General features: G+C 46.5%; 1 protein-coding gene across 1 annotated transcript in view; it reads left to right on the plus strand.

The window, feature by feature from the left end:
- LOC117357250 (histone-lysine N-methyltransferase 2D-like) overlaps nt 1-25,709 on the plus strand; it is a 468,534-nt gene that overhangs the window by 144,095 nt on the left and 298,730 nt on the right. Inside the window, 2 exon segments of the mRNA XM_033937621.1 lie at nt 5,634-5,843; nt 5,969-6,118. Coding sequence (XP_033793512.1) covers nt 5,634-5,843; nt 5,969-6,118 — 360 coding nt within the window.

The raw sequence follows: 25,709 nt of genomic DNA on the forward strand, positions 1-25,709 counted from the left end.
CATCATATTGGGCTTTCAATACAGTTGGAGCTAGACTTGGGATCTAGTTCCATGAGCCTTTATTTACAACTGCCTGGAGAGTTCCCTCTCCCCAATTTTATATTTCATACTATCTTATTTTAGGACAGACCACTTTCTTGACTTTGGATCTTAAATCCAGCCATTAGGTGTTACAATTGCATGTGTACCTAGAATTGTGCCCATAATCTTCTGCGTGTCAATGTACAGCACTAATCAACAAATCACATAGACAAAATTTCTACAACCAGAGAATCACAACTGCCCTAATTCAAGTTATAAAAAAACATGATGAAAAAGAGACCTCTGAAAACAGCAACCCTTTTCAGTCCAGAAAAGTCTTGCAACAGGATATAACAAGAATGATAGGTCTCAGAAAAAATTCCATGTATTTTCAAAATATCATAATAATAAGAATATAGATCAGCAATGTACTTATCATCTTAGTTGCAGTCTGGGATCAGATAACACCATAGACCTAAAAATACAAGACAAAACAACCACCCCATACATGGATTTACTAGCCTATCAACTTTCAAGCACATCACTCAAAGGAACACTAACATGCATGCTCTGCTACATAACTCCAGGAAACTGGAACACAGCAAAACCAATATTTGAAGATTTTATATACCGAAACTCACTAAGACAATCTACAACTTAATCCTAGGAGACCTCAACCTCCACCTCGAAAACCAATCCTGCAAACAAGTAGAAACCTTACTATCATACCTCGAGGCCTTAACATACAAGATATTGATGGGAACTATGTAGAATTGGACTCCGATAAAGCCAAAATCTTAAATGAATACTTCTGCTCAGTCTTCACTTGCGAGGCGTTGGGATCCGGCCCTCAGCTGCAGACAAGTGAAAGCATGGAGGACCCATTTCGAAACTTCGTGTTTACGCCCAGCAGTGTCTACTATGAGCTATCAAGACTCAAAGTGAACAAAGCTCTGGGACCAGACAAACTACACCCCAGGGTGCTCAGGGAGTTGAGTGATGTCCTGGCAGAACCGTTATCCGCACTCTTCAATCTTTCCCTAAGTAATGGAAGAGTCCCGTTGGACTGGAAAACGGTTAACGTCATCCCGCTCCACAAAAAGGGATGCAAGACGGAGGCTGCGAACTACAGACCGGTGAGTCTAACATCGATAGTGAGCAAACTAATAGAAACTCTAATCAAACGTCAATTGGACACGATTCTGTCCGAGGAGTATCTACGAGATCACGGATTTACAAAGGGAGGGTCCTGCCAATCCAATCTGATCAGCTTCTTTGACTGGGTAACAAGAAAGCTGGATACCGGGGAATCCCTAGACATCGTGTACTTGGACTTCAGCAAAGCATTTGATAGCGTCCCACACCGCAGGTTATTGAACAAGATGAGTTCGATGGGATTAGGCGACACATTAACTGCATGGGTTAAGGACTGGCTTAGTGGTAGACTTCAAAGGGTGGTAGTAAACGGCACCCCCTCAGAAACAACGGAGGTGATCAGCGGAGTGCCGCAGGGCTCAGTCTTGGGCCCGATCCTATTCAACATCTTCGTAAGTGGCTTGGCTAAGGGTCTTCGAGGTAAAATTACGTTATTCGCCGATGACGCCAAACTATGCAACATAGTGGGCGAGAGCATAACAGACAAAAGCACAGTGCCTGACAAAGGCTCAATATCCGACAATATGACATATGACCTGCTCCTACTGGAACTAAGTTTCAATGCCAAAAAATGCAAGGTCATGCACCTTGGCAGCAAAAATCCATGCACGCCTTACACCCTGAATGGTGAGACCCTAGCAAGGACTGTAGCAGAACGAGACTTGGGGGTGATCATTAGTGAAGACATGAAGTCTGCCAATCAAGTGGAGAAAGCTTCATCCAAAGTTAGACAAATCATGGGTTGTATCCGTAGGAGCTTCGTCAGCCGTAAACCCGAGGTCATAATGCCTTTGTACAGATCCATGGTGAGACCCCATCTGGAATACTGTGTACAATTCTGGAGGCCACATTACCACAAAGATGTGCGGAGAGTTGAGTCGGTTCAGAGAATGGCCACCCGGATGGTCTCAGGACTCAAGGATCTCCCATATGGGGAGCAGCTGGATAAGTTGCATCTATATTCACTCGAGGAACGCAGAGAGAGAGGGGGGACATGATCGAGACGTTCAAATATGTCACGGGCCGTATCCAGGTGGAGGAAGATATCTTTTTTCTAAAAGGTCCCATGGCAACAAGAGGGCATCCGTTGAAACTCGGGGTGGGAAATTTCATGGTGACACCAGAAAATATTTCTTCACTGAAAGAGTGGTTGATCGCTGGAATAGTCTTCCACTGGAGGTGATTGAGGCCAGCAGCGTGTCAGATTTTAAGAAAAAATGGGATTGGCACTTGGGATCTCTTCAAGGAGGGAGTTAGGGGGTGACATTGGTATGGGCAGACTAGATGGGCCTTGGCTCTTTTCTGCCGTAGGTTTCTATGTTTCTATATTAGACCCTCAAGCCATACATGAAAAAGGACACCAACTCGACATTGCAGCCTACATGTCCCAACAGCCCATACAACCAGAAAACAAAGCATCAAACGGAAACTGGTACCGTTCCCTCTGGTCAGATCACTATACTTACTCCTTCAAAATCAACTGGAACAAAAGCAAACCAATTACTCAAAAAATAACTTACAACTCACGTAAATACATCGACCCCACCAAATTCTGGACAGAAACATACACCATAATCCAAGACTACAATCCCAAAGACTTCATCTCACAATGAAACCATCTAAGTACAGCAACCCTAGATGAGCTAGCACCAGAACAACCCAAAACCAGAATCCATAGAAAATCAGACAAATGGTTCAATAACGAGCTACTCCTACTCAAAAGGCAATGCAGACAACTAGAAAGAAAATGGAGAAAAAGTAGCCAAGATTCCACAAAAATAGCATGGAGAATACTGAACCAAAAATACAAACAAAAACTGAAAGAAAAAAGAAAGACATACTACTCAAAGCAAATAGGAGAAGAATCCCAAGACACAAAAAAGTTATTTCAATTACTAAAAGAACTCAGACATCACACCCTACCTAACCAATAACAACTCCCCCCCTCCCTCAGCCACACTCTAAGCCGCATTCTTCAAAAACAAGATTGCAACTATCAGAGCCACGTTCAATAGAACATCTACGCACCTAGAAGAAATCAGTTGCAACAGACAGAACCTGGTCCCACTTTTCACCTATACAATGGTCAGACCACAACAAACTTTATAATAAATATAGCCATGCAGCCTGTGACCTTAACCACTGCCCCCCATACCTATTGAAAACCTCCAGTACACTATTTTGCACCCTGCTCCTACAATGGATACAAACTTTACTCACAGATGGCCTTTTCCTGCAAGACCTCAGCGAAATCATCATAACTCCGATCCTAAAAGATCCCAAAGGAGCAACGGACCAACCATCCAACTACAGACCCATAGCCTCAATCCCACTTTACGTCAAGCTAATGGAAGGCCTCATAGCTGGAGCCCTAACCTTATACATAGAAAACCACAACTTATCCCACCCGATGCAGTCTAGTTTCAGAACCAACTACAGCACTGAGACCCTAATAGGAACACTCATGGACACCGCTAGACAACACCTCAGCACAGGCAAGAAAATGCTGATCATACAACTAGACCTCTCCGCAGCCTTTGACTTGGTAGACCATGACATCCTTTTACAAACACTAGACTCAATAGGAATCACAGGCAAGGTACTATCATGGTTTAAAGGATTCCTACAATCCAGAACTTACAGAGTTAAAACAAACAAAGAAAAATCAGAACCATGGTCCAACCCCTGTGGAGTACCCCAAGGATCACCTCTGTCTCACACACTCTTCAAACTATACATTGCTTCCCTCAGCTCCTGCCTAGACAAACAAGGCCTAACCTCCTACACATATGCAGATGACATCACCATTCTCCTCCCCTTCGACCAACCAGCGCCCTCCATGGTAGGCACAGTACACAGAACACTTGAAACAGTAGCAACATGGATGACGGAACACAAACTAAAACTTAACCCTGACAAAACAAACTTCATCTTCCTAGAAAACAGCAAAATCCCAACCTTAACAAACCTTGTAATAAACTCGATCTCATACCCCATACAACCCACACTAAAACTCCTTGGAGTGCTGCTTGACAGAGGCTGTACCATGCAACCACAAATCAACAAAATAATAAAAACTTCATTCGCAACTATGAGAAACCTAAGACAAATTCAGAAATTCTTCAACAGAAAAAAATGCCAACTCTTGGTACAATCTCTAATCCTAGGCCTAATAGACTACTGCAACATACTATATCTCCCCTGCCCAGTGACCACGATAAAACAACTACAAACAATACAAAACACAGCCCTAAGACTCATCTATTCACTGAAAAAATACGACCACATCACAGAGGCATACCACGACTCACACTGGTTCCCAATACACTTCAAATTCCACTGCCTACTATTTAAAGCTATAAACGGAGACAGCCCAATCTACTGGAACAAACGACTAATTCAATCCACCTCAACCAGACACAGGAGAACCCACACACTATTCACACACCCACCAACCAAAAATGTCAAACGGAGAAAATTATATGACAACCTACTGGCCACCAGAGCGTGAAACTGGATAGACAACTCATCAATCTGCTGATCTCGACCACAGACTACAAAACCTTTAAAAAAAGAATCAAAAACCCTACTCTTCAAAAAATACATAAAACTAATATAACACAACCAGATCTGTCCCAAGCTTCACCTGCAATACTATACACTCCTTAGCAAATTAGAAAATGTTCAAACTATTCCTTATGTATTTCTTAATATCATGACAGTTCTTATGTAATCCGCCTTGAACCTCAAGGTAATGGCGGAATAGAAATCACTAATGTAATAAAGAATTAAATTGGAGAGTGTATGCAGATAATCGCTCCACTTTCAATCTCAGTTTTCTAAGCAGCCAAGCCCAACAGCAGCCCTGTTTCACTTCAAGAGCAAGGCGCTACTACTTCAAATATCTTAAGTAAATTTCAGCATAGACTCACCATAAAGTAAATATGGTACAGGAAGACGGCGTTTAAATAGGGCAAAAATTCCTGACAAAACCCTACCGCTATGTCCAACGCAACACCAACAAGACATCAACAACGTAATTACTCAATGTCACGACATCACGTAAAAAACATTAAATGACGTCAAAAAAGGAATCTCTCTAAAGGATATACAAACACATTTCCACCTGATAAAATTTTCATTAGTGAATGGTCCAAAACTAAAACACAAAAATAGCTCAAAAAGTGCTTCAAATGTATACATAACAAAGATCTTCCAGCAAAGGTGTACAGCACTGCCAGTGAGCCACTGGGTCAGCCATCACTGCTGTATTTTTCATCATGATATGGGACACACTGGTCTGAAAAAACCTTGAGCCTTCACCATCTAGATAAAAATATATATACATATATAGGCACTTGAGGATGTTAAGTGACGGGGCCTTTATTGCATTCTGTTGAGATACTATGTGCTCTGCTACACTGCCTACTATTTCAGCCTGATGTTTTTCCCCTTAGAACCCCAGTATTACCGCTTTGAAAATGTGTGGCTGACAGAAGCAGGTATGTCAGTACTGCGCAGTCTCTCCATGTCTCCCCTTCACAAGAAACGTCAGCGGCGCTCAAGATTCTCTACCACAGGGGAGTTGGGAATGGAAGCTATGGACCCTACTGGACAGGATGAGAGAAAGGAAGGAGAGCTGGAAGGAGAAGAACCTAAGTTAGAAGGTACAGAACATTGATGGCTCTTTGCTAGCTTGCCCGCTTTAACTTGCAGCTATATCAGCCTTGTCTCTGAGTTTGTGTATGTTTGTTTATGTATGACTTGTTTGTGTGCATTATTTTCATTTCAGTTCCTGTTGGTGTTGAACCAATGGATTGTGAAATAAAAATTGAACCTCCAGGGAGTCCAGAGCGAGAAGCTGGCGGTGAAGTGGAACCTGGCAAAGGGATTGATGAACTGGAGGATGGAAAAAAAAGGAAAAGGAAGCCTTATCGACCTGGTGAGGAATCCATTTGGCTGTTAAAAAATTTGGGGTGAACATTTGGCAGTGAATACTGCTACTTGATTTTATTCTTGTATGCATGGATCAACTAATCGACTGAAGACCTGAACACCCTCCCTACACCTTAACAAAAGCAGCTGTTGAACAGGGTTAGCCAAGGGCATCTGATGCCCATGCACACCTTGAACCATGTGCTCCCTACTCCTTCCTCAGGTCAGCAGCATTTCCTGTTCTGTTCTCTAATTCCCCCTGCCTCCCAAATTTCCAGCCTTTTTCCTTCATCTCTCTATTCCCCACCCCCAAGTGGCCAGCATCTCATTTCTTCTTCCCTACCCTTTTCTTGGCTGCAACATCCTAGTGGGGCCTCAGATTAAATGAGACTAGGCATTACATGGACCCTGTGAGTATAGTATTGCACTCAAGAGTTGTCCTACCACCCTCAGATAGGAAGTTTGTCTGGGGGAGGGGGGGGTAGAAAACGGCAATGAAGTGCAGGCCTGTACTTTCAGGGCCCATGCAGTGCTCAGTATTTAAGCTTTGGCCTGGTAGAGGAGGAGGAGGGTAGGGAGTAGTAGCAGCAAGACTGCCAGAAGGAAGGCTCTCATGCATGAGAGCTGCATTACCACCTTAGGCAGATGCTTAGTAGCAGAGCCAGCATGCTCTAGAGAGGCATGTGGAAAACTGAGGGGTTTCAAGTTGCATTTAAATAGAAGCATGATGGAAGATAAAGACCGAACGGCCCATCCATAGTAACCATTATCTCTTTCTCTCTGAGAGATCCCACGTGCGTAACCCATGCCTTCTAGGAGTACTCAGCCATAACCTTCGAAAATCAGGTAACAGTGGTAGTTAAAAGAGGCATTTTTAGATAATTACATTCTATTAAAAATATATTAAAACATCCATACTGCAAACTCTATTGCATGCATTATTTGTGTCCAGATTAGATTATGCAACATGGTTTACCTTGGTTTAACCCATAACTTACAAAAAAGATTGCAAATACTTCAAAATGCTGGCATTAGGCTTCTAGGGAATGCCAGATTATACAATCGTGTTACGCCTTTATATAAATTTAAACTGTTATGTCTAGTTCACAAAGCATTATGGGAACATGAACCAGACTATTTGAACAGATGGACTACTTTGTAGACACCTATAAGATAGCCAAGATCCTTGCAAGATTTTAGGCTTGCATCTTCTCAATTTTAAAATTGGCTATTGGTGCCACTACTAGAGAGAGAGTATTTTTCTGGTTAGCACCAAATGCTTGGACACACTACCCAAAGAAATTAGAGCAGAAGTAAATTATATTAAAAACATTATTTCTTAAGATGGCATTTGATGATTAAAGGATGATTGGGGGGGAGGTCAGCAGAAATTCAAAGAAATGAGGGACATTGTACTATTAGTCTTGGTTATACGTTAAGAGTTTTGATAAGTAATAGGAGTATGTATGGATTTCTGTTTGGATGTGGTTAGGTCTTTACTATTATTTTAATAGTTTCTTTACTTTTAGACTTGGTTTTGGGAAACTGTAAACCACTCTGATCCGATAAGGCTGGATGATATATCATGTTTTTAGATAGAACATAAGGCCTTGGGGGGCCAGTTTGTGGTTCCTTTAGTGGGAAACTGTTTTACTAAGTCATTTCTACCAAAATTCTTGTACAATCCCACTGGACGACTGGGTTAATTCTGTATACCCACCAGGACTTTGTAGGAAGCCTCAAATTCCAGAGACTTGAGCTCCACCCCTCTCACTTCAGCACTGCCCCCCCCCCCTTAAAGGGATTCAGTATTCCTTCCTACAAGCAAGGATATATAGGAGCTTGTATTGTTTAAAAACATAAGAATAGCCTTACTGGGTCAGACCAATGGTCCATCAAGCCCAGAAGCCCGTCTTTTCTGCTCATGTTTATTTTCTTTAAAATTCAGTCTTTTCATGTATTGTTTTCACCCTCGGCAGAGGTTCCCGGTGGGAACAGCTTTGACTGCAAAAGGTCTGCTTCCAGGGGATTGGCTGCCAGTCAATGCATCCTCTGGACAGCCTGCACTTGAAATTGGGACTCAGGGACCCATTCCCTTTAGAGCTTGCTCACCCCAGGTTCATCCGCTAGTTGGTCGAGCGCAGGCAGCATGGGTCCGTAGAGGCATGCCCGGGATCAGGGTCAAACTATATTTCTCTGCTTGGCGTCTGATGTGACATGTCAGAGGATGGTGGAGGTACCTGGCCATGAATGACCGGTGAGGCGGTCAGAAGAATTGGAGCCCAGTTTGCCTGCTTCCTAAGGCAGAAGATCTTCCTGTAACTGTTTCAACTCTCTTTGCAATTTTCCCAGTCAGCATGTCACAGTGAGTACAGGCTGACAGCCTGAATCAGTGATTTTGAGGGGTCTTAAAAAGGGATTTTTGAGAGGTTTCCCTGCATGTCCTACCCCCCCCTAAAAATCACAGTTTTAAAGGTTTTTCTTGTGTTTTTCCGGGGCTATTTTTAGTCAAAATTGGCACCTGCATCAGCCATCTTGTATTTTCCTAATTTTGTTTTCAAGTTATTTTTAGCATTTGCAAGCTTCGTTTTTGCAAGAAAACCACTCGGATGGACTCCCCAGGGCAGGAAGTTATGGATTAATGCCTTGTTTGTGGTGGATGGCTGTCAGGTGCGCAACTGTGTTCTACATGCCCTTTGGCTCACGAGGGGGCAAAATTTGCCTGGACCCTGTGCCTTCAACCTCTGAAGCGGATCTTCTCGCTATTCCTGCCCAGTTTCCTGAGAGAAAATGGTGTCGGGGGATCCCATGGAAAGCGCAAGCGGCACGAAGTTGAAATGCAAGCATTTTTCAGGGGCGAAATCTCACAGTTCGTCCATGCTTTCCACAGAGCGTCTGAAGAGCTAGCTCCTGCCCCAGAGGATGGATTTTTTCTCAGTTTTATTAATGTGCTGTATCGGGCTTCTATGAGTAAGAAATCTGTGCCTGTTCCTCCACGAGGCGTTTGTGCGACTGGTGGCTGAGGTGGTCAGAAGAATTGAAATCCAATTTTCCAATTTCTCTGAGGCACAGAATCTCCTGGTGAGCTGTTATAGCTCTGCTTGTAGTTTCTCTCATTCAGCATATGTCACAGTGAGTAAGAAGAGGCTGACAGCCTAAATCAGCAATTTTGGGGGGTCTTGAAAAGGGGCTTATGGGTGGTTTCCCTGCATGCCCTCCCCACCTCTAAAATCCCCAAATCACCATTTTCTGAGGGTTCCTTTAATTTTCCCGGGCTCTTTTTCTTCAAAATCGGTACTCGCAGCGGCCATCTTGGATTTTTCCCGGTTTAAATTAAAGTATATTTTTCATATATGTGAGCTTTGTTTTTGCCAGAAAACTTCATAGATGGCCTCCCCAGGGCAGGATGGGATGGATACATGCCTCATGGCTGTCAGATGTGCAGCCGTGTTCAACATGCGTTATCAATGGAGGTTTGCTCGGATGTGGGGCCTTTGAACTCTGGGGAAGTTAATCAAGCGCCTTCTGCCCCAACTCCCGTGAAATAGCATCAGGGGGCTTTGGGAGTGCGCTGGCGAAGTTTCGGCAAAACGCAAGCGCGGATCTGGCGAAAAATCTCAAAATTCTTCAAAGCATTCCAAAGCTGAGGCGCAGAAGTTGGCTTTCCCCCAGAATTAGTGAATATACTTTATCAGGCATACTTAGTTAAAAAGTCTGGATGAACTTATGGCCATTGTTCAGGATTGTAATACCAAGTCTTTGCCTGGGATTAGGTCCCGCCCGTCTAAGAATTCAGGGCATCCTAATTTTTGTCCCTTCTGGTGTTCTTGTCCATACTTAAGTCCTTCCTCAGGACAATTGTCCTCTTTGTCTGCCAGATCACGCTTCAGCGGGCTCCACCATCAGCAGACCGCTGCAAGTCGGCTAGCAGCTTCTGGTAAGAAACAGTTCTGATACCAGACCGACATCTCTGCACATCAGGGGGCGGTTGTTGGCCTTTCTGGTGGAATGGGAGGCCATTACCTCTGACTACTGGGTTCTAGAGGTTCTCAAAGATTGCTACAAGTTGGAGTTTCTCTGTCCTCTGGTTGAGTATTTTCTGGATTCCCTTGCAGACCGCCTCGAGAAGGTGGTTTGGGTACAGGCCAGAGTCCGCAGACTTTTGGATCTTGCGATAATCGAACCCGTGCTAGAGTGAGACTTGGGGGCTCTGGGAGATACTAGATATACTTCATCGTTCCAAAGAAAGGATCCAACGATTGGAGACTGATTCTGGACACCAAGGCAGTCATAGTAACATAGTAGATGACGGCAGATAAAGAATTGAATGGTCCATCTAGTCTGCCCAACCTTACCCTCTCTTTAAATTACTGATTTAATTTAAATTTTCCTTCTTAGCTATTTCTGGGCCAGAACCCAAAACTCTGCCCGGTACTGTGCTTAGGTTCCATGTACTAAAGTTTCCATCAAAGCTCACTCCGGCCCATCTAAACCATTCCAGCCATCAAAGCCCTCCCCAGCCCATCCTCACCAAATGGTCATATACGGACACAGACCGTTCAAGTCAGCCCAGTACTGGCCTTAGTTCTTCAATATTTACCATTATTTTCTGATTTGAGATCCTCTGTGTTCATCCCATGCTTTTTTGAACTCTGTCGCCGGCTTCCTCTCCAACACATCCCTCAGGAGCGCATTCCAGATATCAACCACCCTCTCTGTAAAGAAGAATTTTCTTACATTACTCATAAGTCTACCATCCCTCAACCTCAAATTATGTACTCTGGTTTTTTACCATTTTTCTTTCTCTGGAAAAAACTTTTTTCTACTTTAATATCTTTCAAGTATTTGAACGTCTGAATCATGTCTTCCCTGGACCTCCTTTCCTCTAGGGCAGGGCTCTATGGCCTGAGTTATCATTTTATCTGGCCCGCGGAAAAATTGTGTGGAAATGCGCCAATTGGACTAATTTTCCAATGAGAATCCGCAAAAAAACAAAAAACGGGTTGTTAATAGATTTCAAATGTTCAAATGCATTAATTAAAATTGTGTTCAAATATATTGATATTCCATATTATGTTAATATTATTCACAACTTTATTTAATACTGAATCATAATTCTATACTTCGCAGTATTTCTTTGTACTTGTTTGGCCTCGATCAACAGTGTTAATTCATGGCATTGTAGGTAGCTCTGTGACTAATCTTTAAATTGAATCTGGAAGTCTTGGGAAATTAGATTGTTTCAAAATCTGTTTGACTATGATGTTGCTGATGTTCCAAGTCAAATTCAAATGGAAATTATTGAACTTCAGGCAAATGAACATATTAAAGATAAATACAAGGAAGGAAATATGATCGATTTTTTAATATATTTTTGAACTCTGAGCAGTTTCTAAATTTGAAGAAATTTGCTTGTAAATTTATCTCCTTTTTTGGGACAACTTATCTTTGTGAACAAATTTTTCCCAAATGAAATATATCTGATGACCATTTGAAGTCGCTACTTGTAATTAGCGTTTCAAAATTTGAACCTCAGTTAATAAGATTTTAAAAGCACAAAAACAGTTCCATTATTCACATTAATGGTTTTATTTTAATTTGTGATGAAAATATGAGCATATGCTGGTAGTGTTCGTCATTAATATTCAATAATTTAATCTCGCATACTCTGTAATTAGTTTATAAAATTTTCTGCTTTCAATAAAACTCGTATATCTAGAGTTATTTATCTTTTTTTTACTACGGCCCGCTGAAAAGTGCTGAAGTACCCAATGGTGGCCCTCGTGGTGAAATGTTTGGACACCCCTTCTCTAGGGTATACATATTCAGGGCTTCCAGTCTCTCCTCATATGTCTTTTGGCGCAAACCTCCTAACATTTTGGTTACCCTCCTTTGGACTGCTTCAAGTCTTCTTATGTCCTTCGCCAGATACGGTCTTCAAAATTGAATACAATACTCCAAGTGGGGCCTCTCCAATGACCTGTACAGAGGCATCAACACCTTCTTTCTTCTGCTGGTTATACCTCTCTTTATATAGCCCAGCATCCTTCTGGCAACAGCCACTGCCTTGTCACACTGTTTCTTTGCCTATAGATCTTTGGATACTATCACCCCAAGGTCCCTCTCCCCATCCTTATATATCAGCCTCTCACCTCCCAACACATACAGCTCCTTCTGATTACTAATCCCCCAAATGCATTACTTTGCATTTCTTTGCATTGAATTCTAGTTGCCAGATATTAGACATAGAAACATAGAAAGATGACGGCAGAAAAGGGCTATAGCCCATCAAGTCTGCCCACCCTACTGACCCACCCCCTTTAGTCTATGCCCTAATAACCCAATTCCTTAACTTAACCTTCGTAGGGATCCGACATAGGCATCCCATTTGTTCTTAAAGTCTGATACGCTGCTTGCCTCGATCACCTGCACTGGAAGCCTGTTCCAATGACCCACCACTCTCTCCGTGAAAAAATACTTTCTGGAGTCGCCATGAAATTTCTCGCCCCTGAGTTTGAACGGATGTCCTCTTGTGGCCGAGGGTCCTTTGAGAAAGAAAATGTCATCTTCTACCTCGACACGTCCTGTGATGTACTTAAATGTCTCAATCATGTCTCCCCTCTCCCTACGTTCTTCGAGAGTGTAGAGTTGTAATTTGTTCAGCCTCTCTTCGTACGAGAGACCCTTGAGGCCTGTAATCATCCTGGTGGCCATCCGCTGAACCGATTCAATTCTGCGCACATCCTTACGGTAATGTGGCCTCCAGAATTGTACACTGTATTCCAGATGAGGTCTCACCATGGCCCTGTACAATGGCATTATGACTTCTTCTTCCCTCTACCCCCCCTCCCACGCATATGGTGTGGCATCTGTCTTCTCTTCCATCTCTCCCTCCCTCCATGCCCCCCAGCAGATTTTATCATCTCTCTCACCTCCTTTCCTCCCCTCAGATATGGTATCTGTCACTCAGAGGGAAGGGAGAAAGGTGCAGGACCTGCAAGGAGGAAAAGAGAAAAGGAAAGAGAAAAGCTGAACCATGGGGGTGAAGAAAGAGTGAGTGAAATATTGAACATAGTGGAGGAAGGGAGAAAAGAGAGAGTGTGAGAAACACATTGGTGTAAGGTAGTAATACAGAGGAGAAGCAGGACACAGGGAGATATACAAAAAGAGGGGAGATGGTGGGATAGGATGGGAACATAGGAACAGGGACAAAAAGGGGAATGCTGCATCTGCATAAGAGTGGTATATGGACACAGAGAGGTAATGCTAGACATGGGAGGGTATATGAACACAGAGAGAAGATGGCTAGACATGAGACCATTCCTCTAACTTTTTTGCAGATCGTTTTTCATGTTTTCCACTCCCTCGGTGTCTACTCTGTTACAGATTTTGGTATTATCAGTAAAAAGGCAAACCTTTCCTTCTAACCCTTCAGCAGTGTCACTCACAAACATATTGAACAGGATCAGCCCCAGCACCAAACCCTGAGGGACTCCACTACTCACCTTTCCCTCTTCTGAGCACATTCCATTAACCACCACCCTCTGGTTTTTATCTGTTAACCAGTTTCTAATCCAGTTTACCACTTTTGGATCCATCAGGTTTGTTCAAGAACCTCCTATGAGGAACCGTGTCAAAGGTTTTGCTGAAATTGAAGTAAATTACATCTAACATGCCCTTGATCCAAATCTCTGGTCACCCAGTCAAAAAATTAAATCAGGTTCATTTGGCATGGTTTACCTTTAGTAAAGCCATGATGCATTGTTCACTATCACTCAACTAAATATGTATTCTTTGAGCCGCAACAATTGACTAATTTTGTGGTTATGTCCCGTTTGGACAAGGATAAATCTAAATCTTGAGCTCTAAAAGAAAAATGGTAGCTCCGTTCCCGATGTATAGAAAACAGCATTACTTTGATGTATTGATTAAATTTTTTTTTCTTAGCTCGCCAGTACAATTTATTGGATCTAACGAGGACTTGAGATAATTTCACCATAATAATTTTTCTTGTAATTTTGCTTAACTTTTGTTAAGTATGGATTTATTGTTTCATGATTGTAATTTGCTTTGGTTAAATTTGCTTTCTGAACAAGTTATACTTGATATTATATTTAAATCAATAAAAAATACATACAAGGAGAGGATGCCTTGGAGGAGCGTAAAGGGGATGTCAATATAAGATAGTAATAAGCTCGATCTGTACCTGATCACAGGCCACAGCCCAGGAAATACTCTTTCCCAACCTATGGGCTCCTTTTATGAAGCTGCGTTAGCGGTAGCGCGCGCTAAAAATGTGTGTGCGATAAAGCCGCTAACGTGGCTTTGTAAAAGGAGCTCTATAGTCTTCATGTTCTAAAGCCACAATTTTTGGTTCTATAATAGGGGGGCAATAAGAGCAAATATGTCTACGATTACATTGGATAATTTGGAGGAAGCCTCTTTAATTATTAAAGTAGGGGCTTGCTGTCTGTTATATTTTTACTGCACACCAGTGTAACCTGACACACATAAAGTATGATTTTTCTCCATTTTTCTCTTCTCTGCCTCTGATCACTTCTATACACACACAAGCCACAACGAGCCTCCCTTCATATATGCACCCCACTTATTGACATCCCCTTTACGCTCCTCCAAGGCATCCTCTCCTTGTATGTGCATGCATAGACCCAAAGGCATCCCTATGTGCATACCCTCAGTCCTCAGTTTTCCTTTTTTCACCTCAACAAGCTTCCAGCTTTCTACTCCTATTAAGAATCCCCCCTCCTCAGCCCTCATTTTCTCTACCTCCTGCTGTCATGTGAATTACACCTCTCCCAAACTCTGCCTTGTCACTCTTACAGAATAACCCAATTTCTGCAGTGATCCAAAAAATGATCCTATAAGCAATAATATTTTCTCAATTTAACTATAATTATGAAAATATACTGAGGCCTTGTGCAGTCAGTTGGTCATTTGCCTACTGTGCACACAACCCATCAGTAGGTTTTCTGTCAGGTAGCTGTACTAAGGCCAACTCGGCCATCCATTTACTTTCAGTTTATAAATGAGTAACCATCCTGGGGAGTGCAGTGTCATCCAGCCCACTAATAGTCTGCCTTAAAACAGTGAAAGCAAGCAGTGGCCTTCATAAATCATTTGCAACTTGATACTTGAAACCTACGAAAATACTGTATTTCAGTTGTGCTCACAAATAATTATATTTGCAGATGTAACCAGTTGAGTACAACTGTATAAAGGATCTTCAAATGAAAATGAATTTTTTTAAAAAGATAGTTAAAGTTAAAAAGATTTTTCCCATCTTTTGTCATTGATAAGAGGCTAATTTAATGATCTGTGTAATTATAGTTATCCCAGGACAAGCAGGCATGATATTCTCACATGTGGGTGACGTCATCTACGGAGCCCCAGCGCGGACAGCTTTTCAAGCAAACTTGATTGAAGTTTCAAGTTTGCACACTGCACCACGCATGTGCTAGCCTTCCTGCCCACTAGAGGGCGCATCTCCACCTCGTGGTCTTCAGTTCAATTTCATCCGCGGAGCCAGAAGCCCTGTGGAAAATTGTGCTCTTCAATTTGCCTTCTGTCGCTGCGGCTGTGTCCTGTTTTCGACGCGGTCGCTGCGTTTTTCTTTGTTCTTTTGTTGATTTCTTTCAGTTTTCGTCGAAAAAAAAAAAAAGTTTTGTTTTTCTTCCGTCGCTCCGGGGGCTCCCGGTAGCCGCGGCCGTGGGACCTCGTCTGTTCCCGGCCGCTTTTTGGGCCCATGTCCCGTCCTGTGACGGGCTTTAAAAAGTGCAGTCGGTGCAACCGACTCTTGTCCATCACAGACCCTCACCGGTGCTGTTTGCGGTGCTTGGGCCCTCAGCACCCGACTGACTCTTGTTCCCGGTGTGCCACTTTTCAGAAAAGGGCTCTCAAACGCCACCGGGCCCGCATGGCGGAACTTTTCGCCGTTGATTCCCCAGCCGGGAAGGCCTCGAGTTCGGCCTCGGCCTTGACCTCGGCCTCGGGCCCCTCGACTTCGCCACTTCCTTCGGTCCCATCGAAGCCTGTTGCCTCGTCCAAGCCTGCCTCGGGTAAGTCTTCACTTCCCTCCTCAGCTCCGGGATCGACCAAGAAGCCATCCTCGGGCTCCTCGACGGCGGGAGGGTCTTCCTCCGCCCAGCCCAAGGTGTCCAAATCGATTGCCCCGAGGGAATACTCGAGACCGAGGTCGCCCTCCGGTGAGCATCGACTGGACTCGGTGCTGCTGCCTGGGATGGGGATCCCGGCTTTCCAGGACTTGCTCCGGGCTTTGATCGCCTCGGAGCTGTCCGGGGCCATTGAGCACCTGCAGCAGGCTTCGGCCTCGACTGCATCGGTCTCGGCTGCCCCGCAGTTGGCGACCTCGGTCTCGGGTACTGTGGCTTCGGGCCCCGAGGCTCGTACTACCTCGACCTCGGCTTTGCCCTCGGACCCGGCATCGGTGGTCCAGCCTGAGCGTAGCGTGCGGCCCCGTGACAGGATGCGCCGGGTGCGGAGGATCTCGTCCACTTCTTCCTCGAGGTCCTTGCGAGGCTCCTCGCCTTCGGGCAGGCCTCGGGCGAGGCGCCGTTCGAGGAAGGCCAAGCGATCTCGGGCCTCGCCTCGGAGGCGCGGTCGCTCGTCGCCGCTCGGGGGCGAGACCTTACAGGTCTCGGAGCTCCGCCTGGATAACCCTAGTCTTTTTCGCTCCCCTGTCAGAGAGAGTTCCCGTGCCTCTTCGCCGGGGCGGAAGGGACGGGCCTCGGTACCTCGTACCCCGGGGGGTTCCCCCAAGGGTTCCTACAGACATGACCGGTCCCCGACCCCCTCGAGGTCCCGGGAGCGAGCCTCATGGGGATCGGGGTCGGGTAGAGAGCCGAGGTACTCCCGCGAGGCCTCCCCCTTCTGCTCGGCGGGGAGATCTCGGACCCCTTCTCCGCCTGCCAGACCTTCGTCATTCTCCAGGTTTGTGCAGGATATGGCGGGTGCTTTGGGCTTGGACTTGTTGGCAGGTTCCCATTACACCAAAGAGTTTTTGGAGGAGCAGGATCTTCCTACTCCCCCAAGGGAATCCCCTCGCCTTCCGCTGAATAAGGTCCTTCATCAGACCTTCCTCAGGAATTTGGAAGCCCCTCTTACGGTCACGGTGGTGCCGTCTAAGATGGAGTCGAAATACCGGACCATTCCTCCTAAGGGGTTCGAGAGGGCACAACTCTCTCACCAATCGCTCCTGGTGGAGTCGGCGCTCAAGAGGACGCAACCTTCCAGGGTGTCTGCAGCGGTCCCACCTGGGAGGGAAGGGCGGACCCTCGACAAATTTGGTCGTCGCCTCTACGCTAACTCTCTGATGGCGACGAGGGTCCTAAATTACGCCTTTGCATTTTCTTCGTACTTGCGTAACATGGTGAAGGACCTCCCCAGTTATCGGGACGTCATACCTGATTCCCATAGGGAACGGTTCGTCACCTTTATGTCAAATCTCTCTCAACTGCGCCTGTACCTATTCCATGCTGTGTACGACGCCTTTGAACTCGCCTCGAGGGTATCGGCCTGTGCGGTGGCTATGCGCCGGCTGGCGTGGCTCCGTACCCTCGAGATGGACCCCAACCTGCAGGAGCGTTTGGCGAATTTGCCCTGCGTGGGTTCTGAGTTGTTTGACGACTCCTTGGAGGCGGCGACCAAACGTCTGTCGGAGCAGGAGCGCTCTCTTGCCTCCCTGGTCCGCCCTAAACCTAGGGCCCTGCCGCAAAAACCTTTTCGGCAACCCCCGAGAAGATACCCGCAGAAATCTACGCCGGCCTTCTCGAGACCTCCGCCCCGACGCCCACCCCAACAGGGTAGGGGAGGTCAGTCTAAACCCCCAGCGCAGGGAGCATCCAAGCCGGCGCCGTCCTTTTGACGGGATGTGCGGTTGGGGGCGGGCCCCCTCCGCAGTATCGCCGGACCCCCTCCCCATCGGGGGTCGACTCAGGTCCTTTTACGGGGCTTGGACCGAGATTACATCCGACGCATGGGTGCTCCGGACCATCTCCGAGGGCTATTCGCTCAACTTCTTAGCGCAGCCTCCAGATATGCCACCCAGCGCTTGCCCGTCCAATCGGAGCCAGTTGGCCCTTCTCCTGGTCGAGGCCAGGGCCTTGTTGAGCCTACGGGCAGTGGAGCTTGTCCCTCTCGACCAGCGGGGTCGGGGTTTTTACTCCCGTTACTTTTTGGTCCCGAAAAAGACCGGGGATTTGCGCCCCATTTTGGACCTCCGGAAGCTCAACAAGTTCCTGGTCCGGGAGAAGTTCCGTATGTTATCGCTTCCGGTTTTGTACCCCCTGTTGGAGGAAGGGGATTGGATGTGCTCCCTGGACTTGAAGGAAGCATATACCCATGTTCCGGTGCATCCCGCTTTCCGCAAGTTCTTACGGTTCCAAGTGGGAGATTTGCACCTTCAGTATCGGGTCCTTCCCTTTGGTCTGGCGTCGTCCCCTCGGGAATTCACAAAGTGTATGGTGGTAGTCGCGGCGGCCCTGCGCTCTCGGGGGCTACAGGTCTTTCCCTACCTGGACGATTGGCTGATCAAGGCCCCGACCAAGGAGGGAGTTATCTTAGCGACCCAACAGACTATCATCTTACTTCAACGTCTAGGGTTCGAAGTGAACTTTCCCAAGTCTCAGTTGTGCCCGGCTCAGTCTCTCCAGTTTATCGGAGCCGTGCTGGACACGGTTCGCCTCCGCTCTTTCCTCCCCCCTCCTCGGCGGGAGGCCTTGCTTCGGTTAAGTCGCCAGGTTTTGGGGCGATCCGTGGTGTCGGCTCAGCGTATGATGATCCTTCTGGGCCACATGGCATCGACGGTCCACGTCACTCCCTTCGCCCGCTTGCATCTGAGGCTTCCTCAGTGGACTCTGGCCTCTCAATGGCGGCAGGATCGCGACCCAGTCTCTTGTCCGATAACAGTGACTCCTTCTTTGAGACACTCGCTCCGTTGGTGGACCAACTCTTCCAGTCTTTCAGGGGGTTTGCTGTTTCTCGTTCCTCCGTGTCGCAAGGTCCTGACCACGGACTCCTCGGAATACGCGTGGGGGGCACATCTCGACGGTCTGCGAACGCAGGGTCTATGGTCGGCCGAGGACCGTCTTTGTCACATCAATGTGTTGGAGCTTCGTGCCATTTTTCTGGCTGCTCGAGCTTTCTGCCACCTACTGCACGATCAAGTAGTGCTCGTGCGGACGGACAACCAGGTGGCGATGTATTATGTAAACAAGCAAGGGGGGACGGGCTCTTGGTCCCTATGTCAGGAAGCGCTGCGCCTTTGGGAATGGGCGGTCTCCCAGAACATCTTCCTGCGGGCGGTTTATATTCAGGGAGAGGACAATTGTCTGGCCGACAAACTCAGTCGTCTCCTTCAGCCGCACGAGTGGTCACTCAACTCCCGAGTGCTGCGCGAGGTCTTCGACCGCTGGGGGACTCCTCAGGTGGATCTGTTTGCTTCTCCGGAGACTCACAAACTGCCCCTTGTTCGCGGATGTACTTCCCGGACCGTCTCGAGGCCGATGCCTTTCTTCTCGACTGGGGAGAGAGGTTTCTCTATGCGTTTCCTCCTTTCCCTCTGATCTTGAGGACCCTGGTTCATCTGAAATCGTCCAGAGCCACTATGATTCTCATTGCGCCTCGTTGGCCTCGTCAGCACTGGTTTTCCCTGCTCCTTCAACTCAGTGTCAGGGAACCTCTACTTCTGCCTGTTTTTCCCTCTCTGCTGTCTCAGAGTCGGGGTTCGCTGCTGCATCCCAATCTTCAGTCCTTACATCTGACGGCTTGGTTCCTTTCCCCCTGACTTCGGCGGTCAGGGAGGTGTTGGAAGCCTCGCGCAAGGTCTCGACTTGGCTTTGTTACTCCCAGAAGTGGACCAGATTTTCATCCTGGTGTTCCTCGCACAGGCTGGATCCGAGTTCGGTTCCGGTGTCCTCGGTTCTGGAATATTTGTTGCATTTGTCCAAGTCTGGGCTGAAGACGTCTTCTATTAGGGTGCATCTTAGTGCGATTGCTGCTTTCCACCGGCAACTAGAGGGGCGATCCCTCTCTCTTCATCCTCTGGTGGTTCGGTTCATGAGGGGCCTAGTGAATGTTAATCCTCCTCTGAAGCCCCCTCCTGTGGTTTGGGATCTTAATGTGGTCTTGGCTCAGCTGATGAAACCCCCTTTTGAGCCTATTGACAAGTCCCTTCTTAAGTTTCTCACTTGGAAGGTGATCTTTTTGATTGCGCTCACGTCTGCTCGTAGGATTAGTGAGCTGCAGGCTCTGGTTGCGGACCCGCCTTTTACTGTGTTTCATCATGACAAGGTGGTTCTACGCACCCATCCTAAATTTTTACCTAAGATTGTATCTGATTTCCACCTCAATCAGTCTATTGTTCTTCCGGTGTTCTTCCCGAAGCCCCACTCTCATCCAGGTGAGGCGGCACTTCACACGCTTGACTGTAAGAGGGCGTTGGCCTTTTATCTCCAACGTACCAAATCTCATCGGAAGGTTGCTCAATTGTTTTTGTCCTTTGATCCTAATCGTCTAGGACACCCTGTTTCCAAGCGCACCTTGTCAAACTGGCTGGCCGCTTGTATTTCTTTTTGCTACGCTCAGGCTGGTCTTACGCTTCCGGGTCGAGTCACAGGGCATAAGGTCCGGGCGATGGCAGCTTCTGTTGCGTTCCTCCGTTCTACTCCTGTGGAGGACATATGTAAAGTTGCCACTTGGTCTTCGGTTCATACGTTCACCTCCCACTACTGTCTGGACACTTTGTCCAGAAGCGACGGCCGGTTTGGCCAGTCGGTGTTACGTAACCTGTTTTCCTAATTGCCATCCTCCCTCCTGCCCTTTTTTGGTTGGCTTGGAGGTCACCCACATGTGAGAATATCATGCCTGCTTGTCCTGGGATAAAGCACAGTTACTTACCGTAACAGGTGTTATCCAGGGACAGCAGGCATATATTCTCACAACCCGCCCACCTCCCCGGGGATGGCTTCTTTGCTTGATATGGAACTGAGGACCACGAGGTGGAGATGCGCCCTCTAGTGGGCAGGAAGGCTAGCACATGCGTGGTGCAGTGTGCAAACTTGAAACTTCAATCAAGTTTGCTTGAAAAGCTGTCCGCGCTGGGGCTCCGTAGATGACGTCACCCACATGTGAGAATATATGCCTGCTGTCCCTGGATAACACCTGTTACGGTAAGTAACTGTGCTATCTTCTCACCTTTCTCTGCCCTAGTAGAATTCTGGCCTTGGCCCCCAGCTGCACTGACAGCAGCATCTGTTGGTAAGGTGTCAATTTGCAGCTTTTACTGCAAGACAGTATTCAGTTCTGGAAGTTACATCTCCAACAGTGGTCTAGAGCAGTGTTCTTCAACCACCGGTCCATGGACCAATGCCGGTCCACAGAAATTTCCTGCCGGTCCACAGGGCCAGCATGTGCATCAGGTCCAAAACAGTGTTCTTCAGTCACCGGTTCACGGTGCGACTGATTGGGCATTATTTTCAGCCCGGCTCCCTCTTCCTCACCGACCCTGCACAAAGCCACGGGCAGCGGCTCCTATGCACGTCCTGCACCTGAACTGGAAGCCTTCTCTCTGATATCGCAACATCAGAGGGAAGGCTTCCAGATGGCCCATGACTTAGCTCAGTGTTCTTCAATCACTGCAGACCGATGCCGGTCCACAGAATAATTCTTTTATTTCTGCCAGTCCATAGGTGTAAAAAGATTGAAGAACACTGCTCTAGAGAGGCTACCAGAGTGATGTAGGCTTTACACCTAAATTCATATTAAATGAGATTTAAGGATCTTAAGATGTGTATTCTAAATAGAAGGGTCAATAATGTGATAGAGAGATGTAGGTAACAATGCAAGAAACAAACCTTTTGTTCATGGGCTCAGTCTTTAGTTCTGGAGGGCTACAAAGTATTTGGTGGGGTTGGTTTTTTTGTTTGTTTTTTTAGGATAGCCTTAATTGGATATGCATGAGAGAGTTGCAGATTTTTCAGTTGCGTATTCATTAGGTCTATCCTAACAACCCAAATTATTTGTAACTCTCGAGGACTGGAACTTGAGACCTTTTTATTGAACAAGACGTCATGATATAAGGTGGAAAAGATGCTAGATGATTGTCATAATCTCCCAGCAGAGATGGTGAAAATAGAAACAGTAGAAGAATTCAAAAATGTCTAGGATAAGCACAAAGGATTCTTATTTGGAAAAGATAAAAATCAATTGATTTTGGTATATAGAAACATAGAAATAGACAGCAGATAAGGGCCACGGCCCATCAAGTCTGCCCACTCTACTGACCCTCCCTATTTATCTTTGCGGATAGATCCCACATGTCTATCCCATCTGGCCTTAAAATCTGGCACGCTGCTGGCCTCAATAACCTGGATTGGAAGACTATTCCAGCGATCAACTACCCTTTCAGTGAAGAAGAACTTCCTAGTGTCACCGTGCAGTTTTCCGCCCCTGACTTTCCACGGATGCCCCCTTGTTGTCGCGGGACCCTTGAAAAAGAAGATATCTTCCTCCACCTCGATGTGGCCCGTGAGATACTTGAATGTCTCGATCATATCTCCCCTCTCTCTACGTTCCTCGAGTGAGTAGAGCTGCAACTTCCCTAACCGCTCCTCGTACGGGAGCTCCTTGAGTCCCGAGACCATCCTAGTGGCCATTCTCTGGACCGATTCCAGTCTCAGCACCTCCTTGCGGTAATGCGGCCTCCAGAATTGCACACAGTACTCCAGGTGCGGTCTCACCATGGATCTATACAGTGGCATAATGACTTCCGGTTTGCGGCTGACGAAACTCCTGCGTATGCAGCCTATGATTTGCCTTGCTTTGGATGAAGCTTGCTCCACTTGGTTTGCAGATTTCATGTCTTCCCTGACAATCACTCCTAAGTCTCTTTCCGCTTCAGTTCTTGTCAGGATCTCGCCATTTAGGGTGTAAACCTTGCATGGATTTCGGCTCCCCAGGTGCATGACTTTGCATTTTTTGGCATTGAAACTAAGTTGCCAGGACCTAGACCAGCCTTCCAGTAGAAGTAGGTCATGCATCATATCGTCTGCCATTGAAATTTTGTCTGTTGTGCTTTTGCTCACTACATTGCTTAGTTTGGCATCATCGGCGAATAATGTTATTCTACCTCGGAGCCCTTCTGTCAAGTCTCTTATATAGATGTTGAACAAGATCGGGCCCAGGACGGAGCCCTGTGGCACTCCACTTATCACCTCTGACATTTTGGAGGGGGTGCCATTCACCACTACCCTCTGAAGCCTACCTCCAAGCCAGTTCCCAACCCATTTGGTCAATGTGTCGCCCAATCCTAAAGAACTCAACTTGCTCAGCAACCTACGGTGTGGTACGCTGTCAAATGCTTTGCTGAAATCCAGGTAGACAATGTCCAGGGACTCACCAGCATCCAGCTTCTTCGTCACCCAGTCAAAGAAGCTGATCAGGTTTGATTGGCAGGATCTCCCTTTAGTAAATCCATGTTGGCGGGGATCCTGTAGATTCTCCTCGTCCATGATCCTGTCCAATTGGCGTTTGATTAGGGTTTCCATTAGTTTGCTCACTATTGATGTGAGGCTCACTGGTCTGTAATTTGCCATCTCCATCCTGGAGCCTTTTTTGTGGAGTGGAATGACGTTAGCCGTCTTCCAGTCCATCAGGATGTTACCTGTACTAAGGGAGAGATTGAAGAGTGCGGATAGCGGTTCCGCCAAGACATCACTCAACTCCCTGAGCACCCTAGGGTGTAAGTTGTCAGGCCCCATTGCCTTGTTGACCTTGATTTTTGACAGCTCGCAGTAGACACTGCTGGGTGTAAACTTGAAATTACTAAACGGGTCAACTGGTTTAACCCTTGTTTGTGGCTGAGGGCCGATTCCAGGCGTCTCGCGGGTGAAGACTGAGCAGAAGTATTTATTTAACAGTTGTGCTTTATCCAAGTCCGTCTCCACATAGTCTCCGTCTGGTTTTCTGAGACGTACTATCCCGCCCGAGTTCTTATTTCTGTCACTGACATACCTGAAGAAAGATTTATCCCCTTTCTGGATGTTCTTTGCTAGAGACTCCTCCATGCGGAATTTGGCCTCCCTAACTGCTGCTTTGACGGCTCTTGACTTGGCCAGATATTCTACTCTAGAGTCCTGTGTCCCTGATTGTTTGTAAGAGACAAATGCTTTTTTCTTCTCTTTGATGAGGTCCGAGATCTCCGTAGAGAACCACTGTGGCTTGTTGTTCCTACTCCGTTTGCTCACTGATTTAACATAGCGGTTTGTTGCTTCCTGTATGGTGGCTTTCAAAGTTGACTACATTTCTTCCACGCTGTCGGTGTCTGCTTGGCTTTGTAGTGCTTAGTGAACGAAGTCTCCCATGTCTTGGAAGTTTGTGTTCTCAAGGACCTTGGTCAGTGTGGTAGATTTCGTGAATCCTTTCCTGAGATTGAACCATATCATATTGTGGTCACTGGAGGCCAAAGTTTCACCCACCGAGACCTCTGTGATACTTTCTCCATTGGTAAGTACCAGGTCCAGAATTGCCTGATCCCTTGTTGGTTCAATTACCAGTTGCCTGAGTCTTGCTCCATTCAAAGAGTTTAATAGCTTCCTGCTGCTGCCGGAAGCAGAGGAAAGTGTGACCCAATCCACATCAGGCATGTTGAAGTCACCTACCAATACTGTGTCCCCCCGCAAGGTGATATTCTCTATATCTCCAATTAGTTCCATATCTAGGTCATCTTGATGTTTTGGAGGTCTGTACACTACGCCAAGATACAGGCATTTGTCCTTCCCTCTGGCCAAATTTACCCAAAGGGATTCCACAGTGTACTGTACATCTGTGATTCTGGTGACCTTAATGTTATCTTTAGTATATAATGCTACACCACCCCACATTTTACCCTCCCTGTCCCGACGAAGCAAGTTGTAACCTGGAATGACCATGTCCCACCCGTGGGAGTCAGTTAGCCAGGTCTCAGATATCGCCACCACATCCAGGTCGGCATTCCTCATTTCTGTTTCCAAGTCTAGGATCTTGTTTCCCAGACTGTGGGCATTGACGTACAAAGCCCTCCATGTTGTGTGTTTGTTGTATATCAGTGGGGACAATCCCTCTTTATCAGCTAGGACACCATGAGCATTATTCGCGTGTCTCTTATAGCATTAAACCAAGAAAGGAGTTGTGTAGAAGATCTTTATGGTGCTAATTTGGTGTTATATTTTGTTTGTGGGACTGTTGACTTTATTCTATCTGGTCATATAGAGCAGTGTTTTACTGTATATACTCGAATATAGGATGAGATTTTGGGGCCAAAAAAAATAAGGGTCTCATCCTATATTCGGGTCATCACCCAATCCCCTCCTCGATTTGATGTAGGCCTCTAATAGGCTGGGACAGGAGAGATCCCTTTAGTCTCCTGCCCCGGTTGACACAAATAATTTTTTTAACCACCCCCCGCGTATCTTTTCTACTAACAGCCCCCCTTCCCCCGGTACCTTTTTAGTTATCCCTGGTGGTCCAGTAGTGTATAGACAGGACTGCGTTCCTGCCCTGTGCACCTCCTTTAACTCGCCGAT

The sequence above is a fragment of the Geotrypetes seraphini genome, chromosome 3 (genome assembly GCF_902459505.1).
Source record: "Geotrypetes seraphini chromosome 3, aGeoSer1.1, whole genome shotgun sequence".
NCBI classification, from domain to species: domain Eukaryota; kingdom Metazoa; phylum Chordata; class Amphibia; order Gymnophiona; family Dermophiidae; genus Geotrypetes; species Geotrypetes seraphini.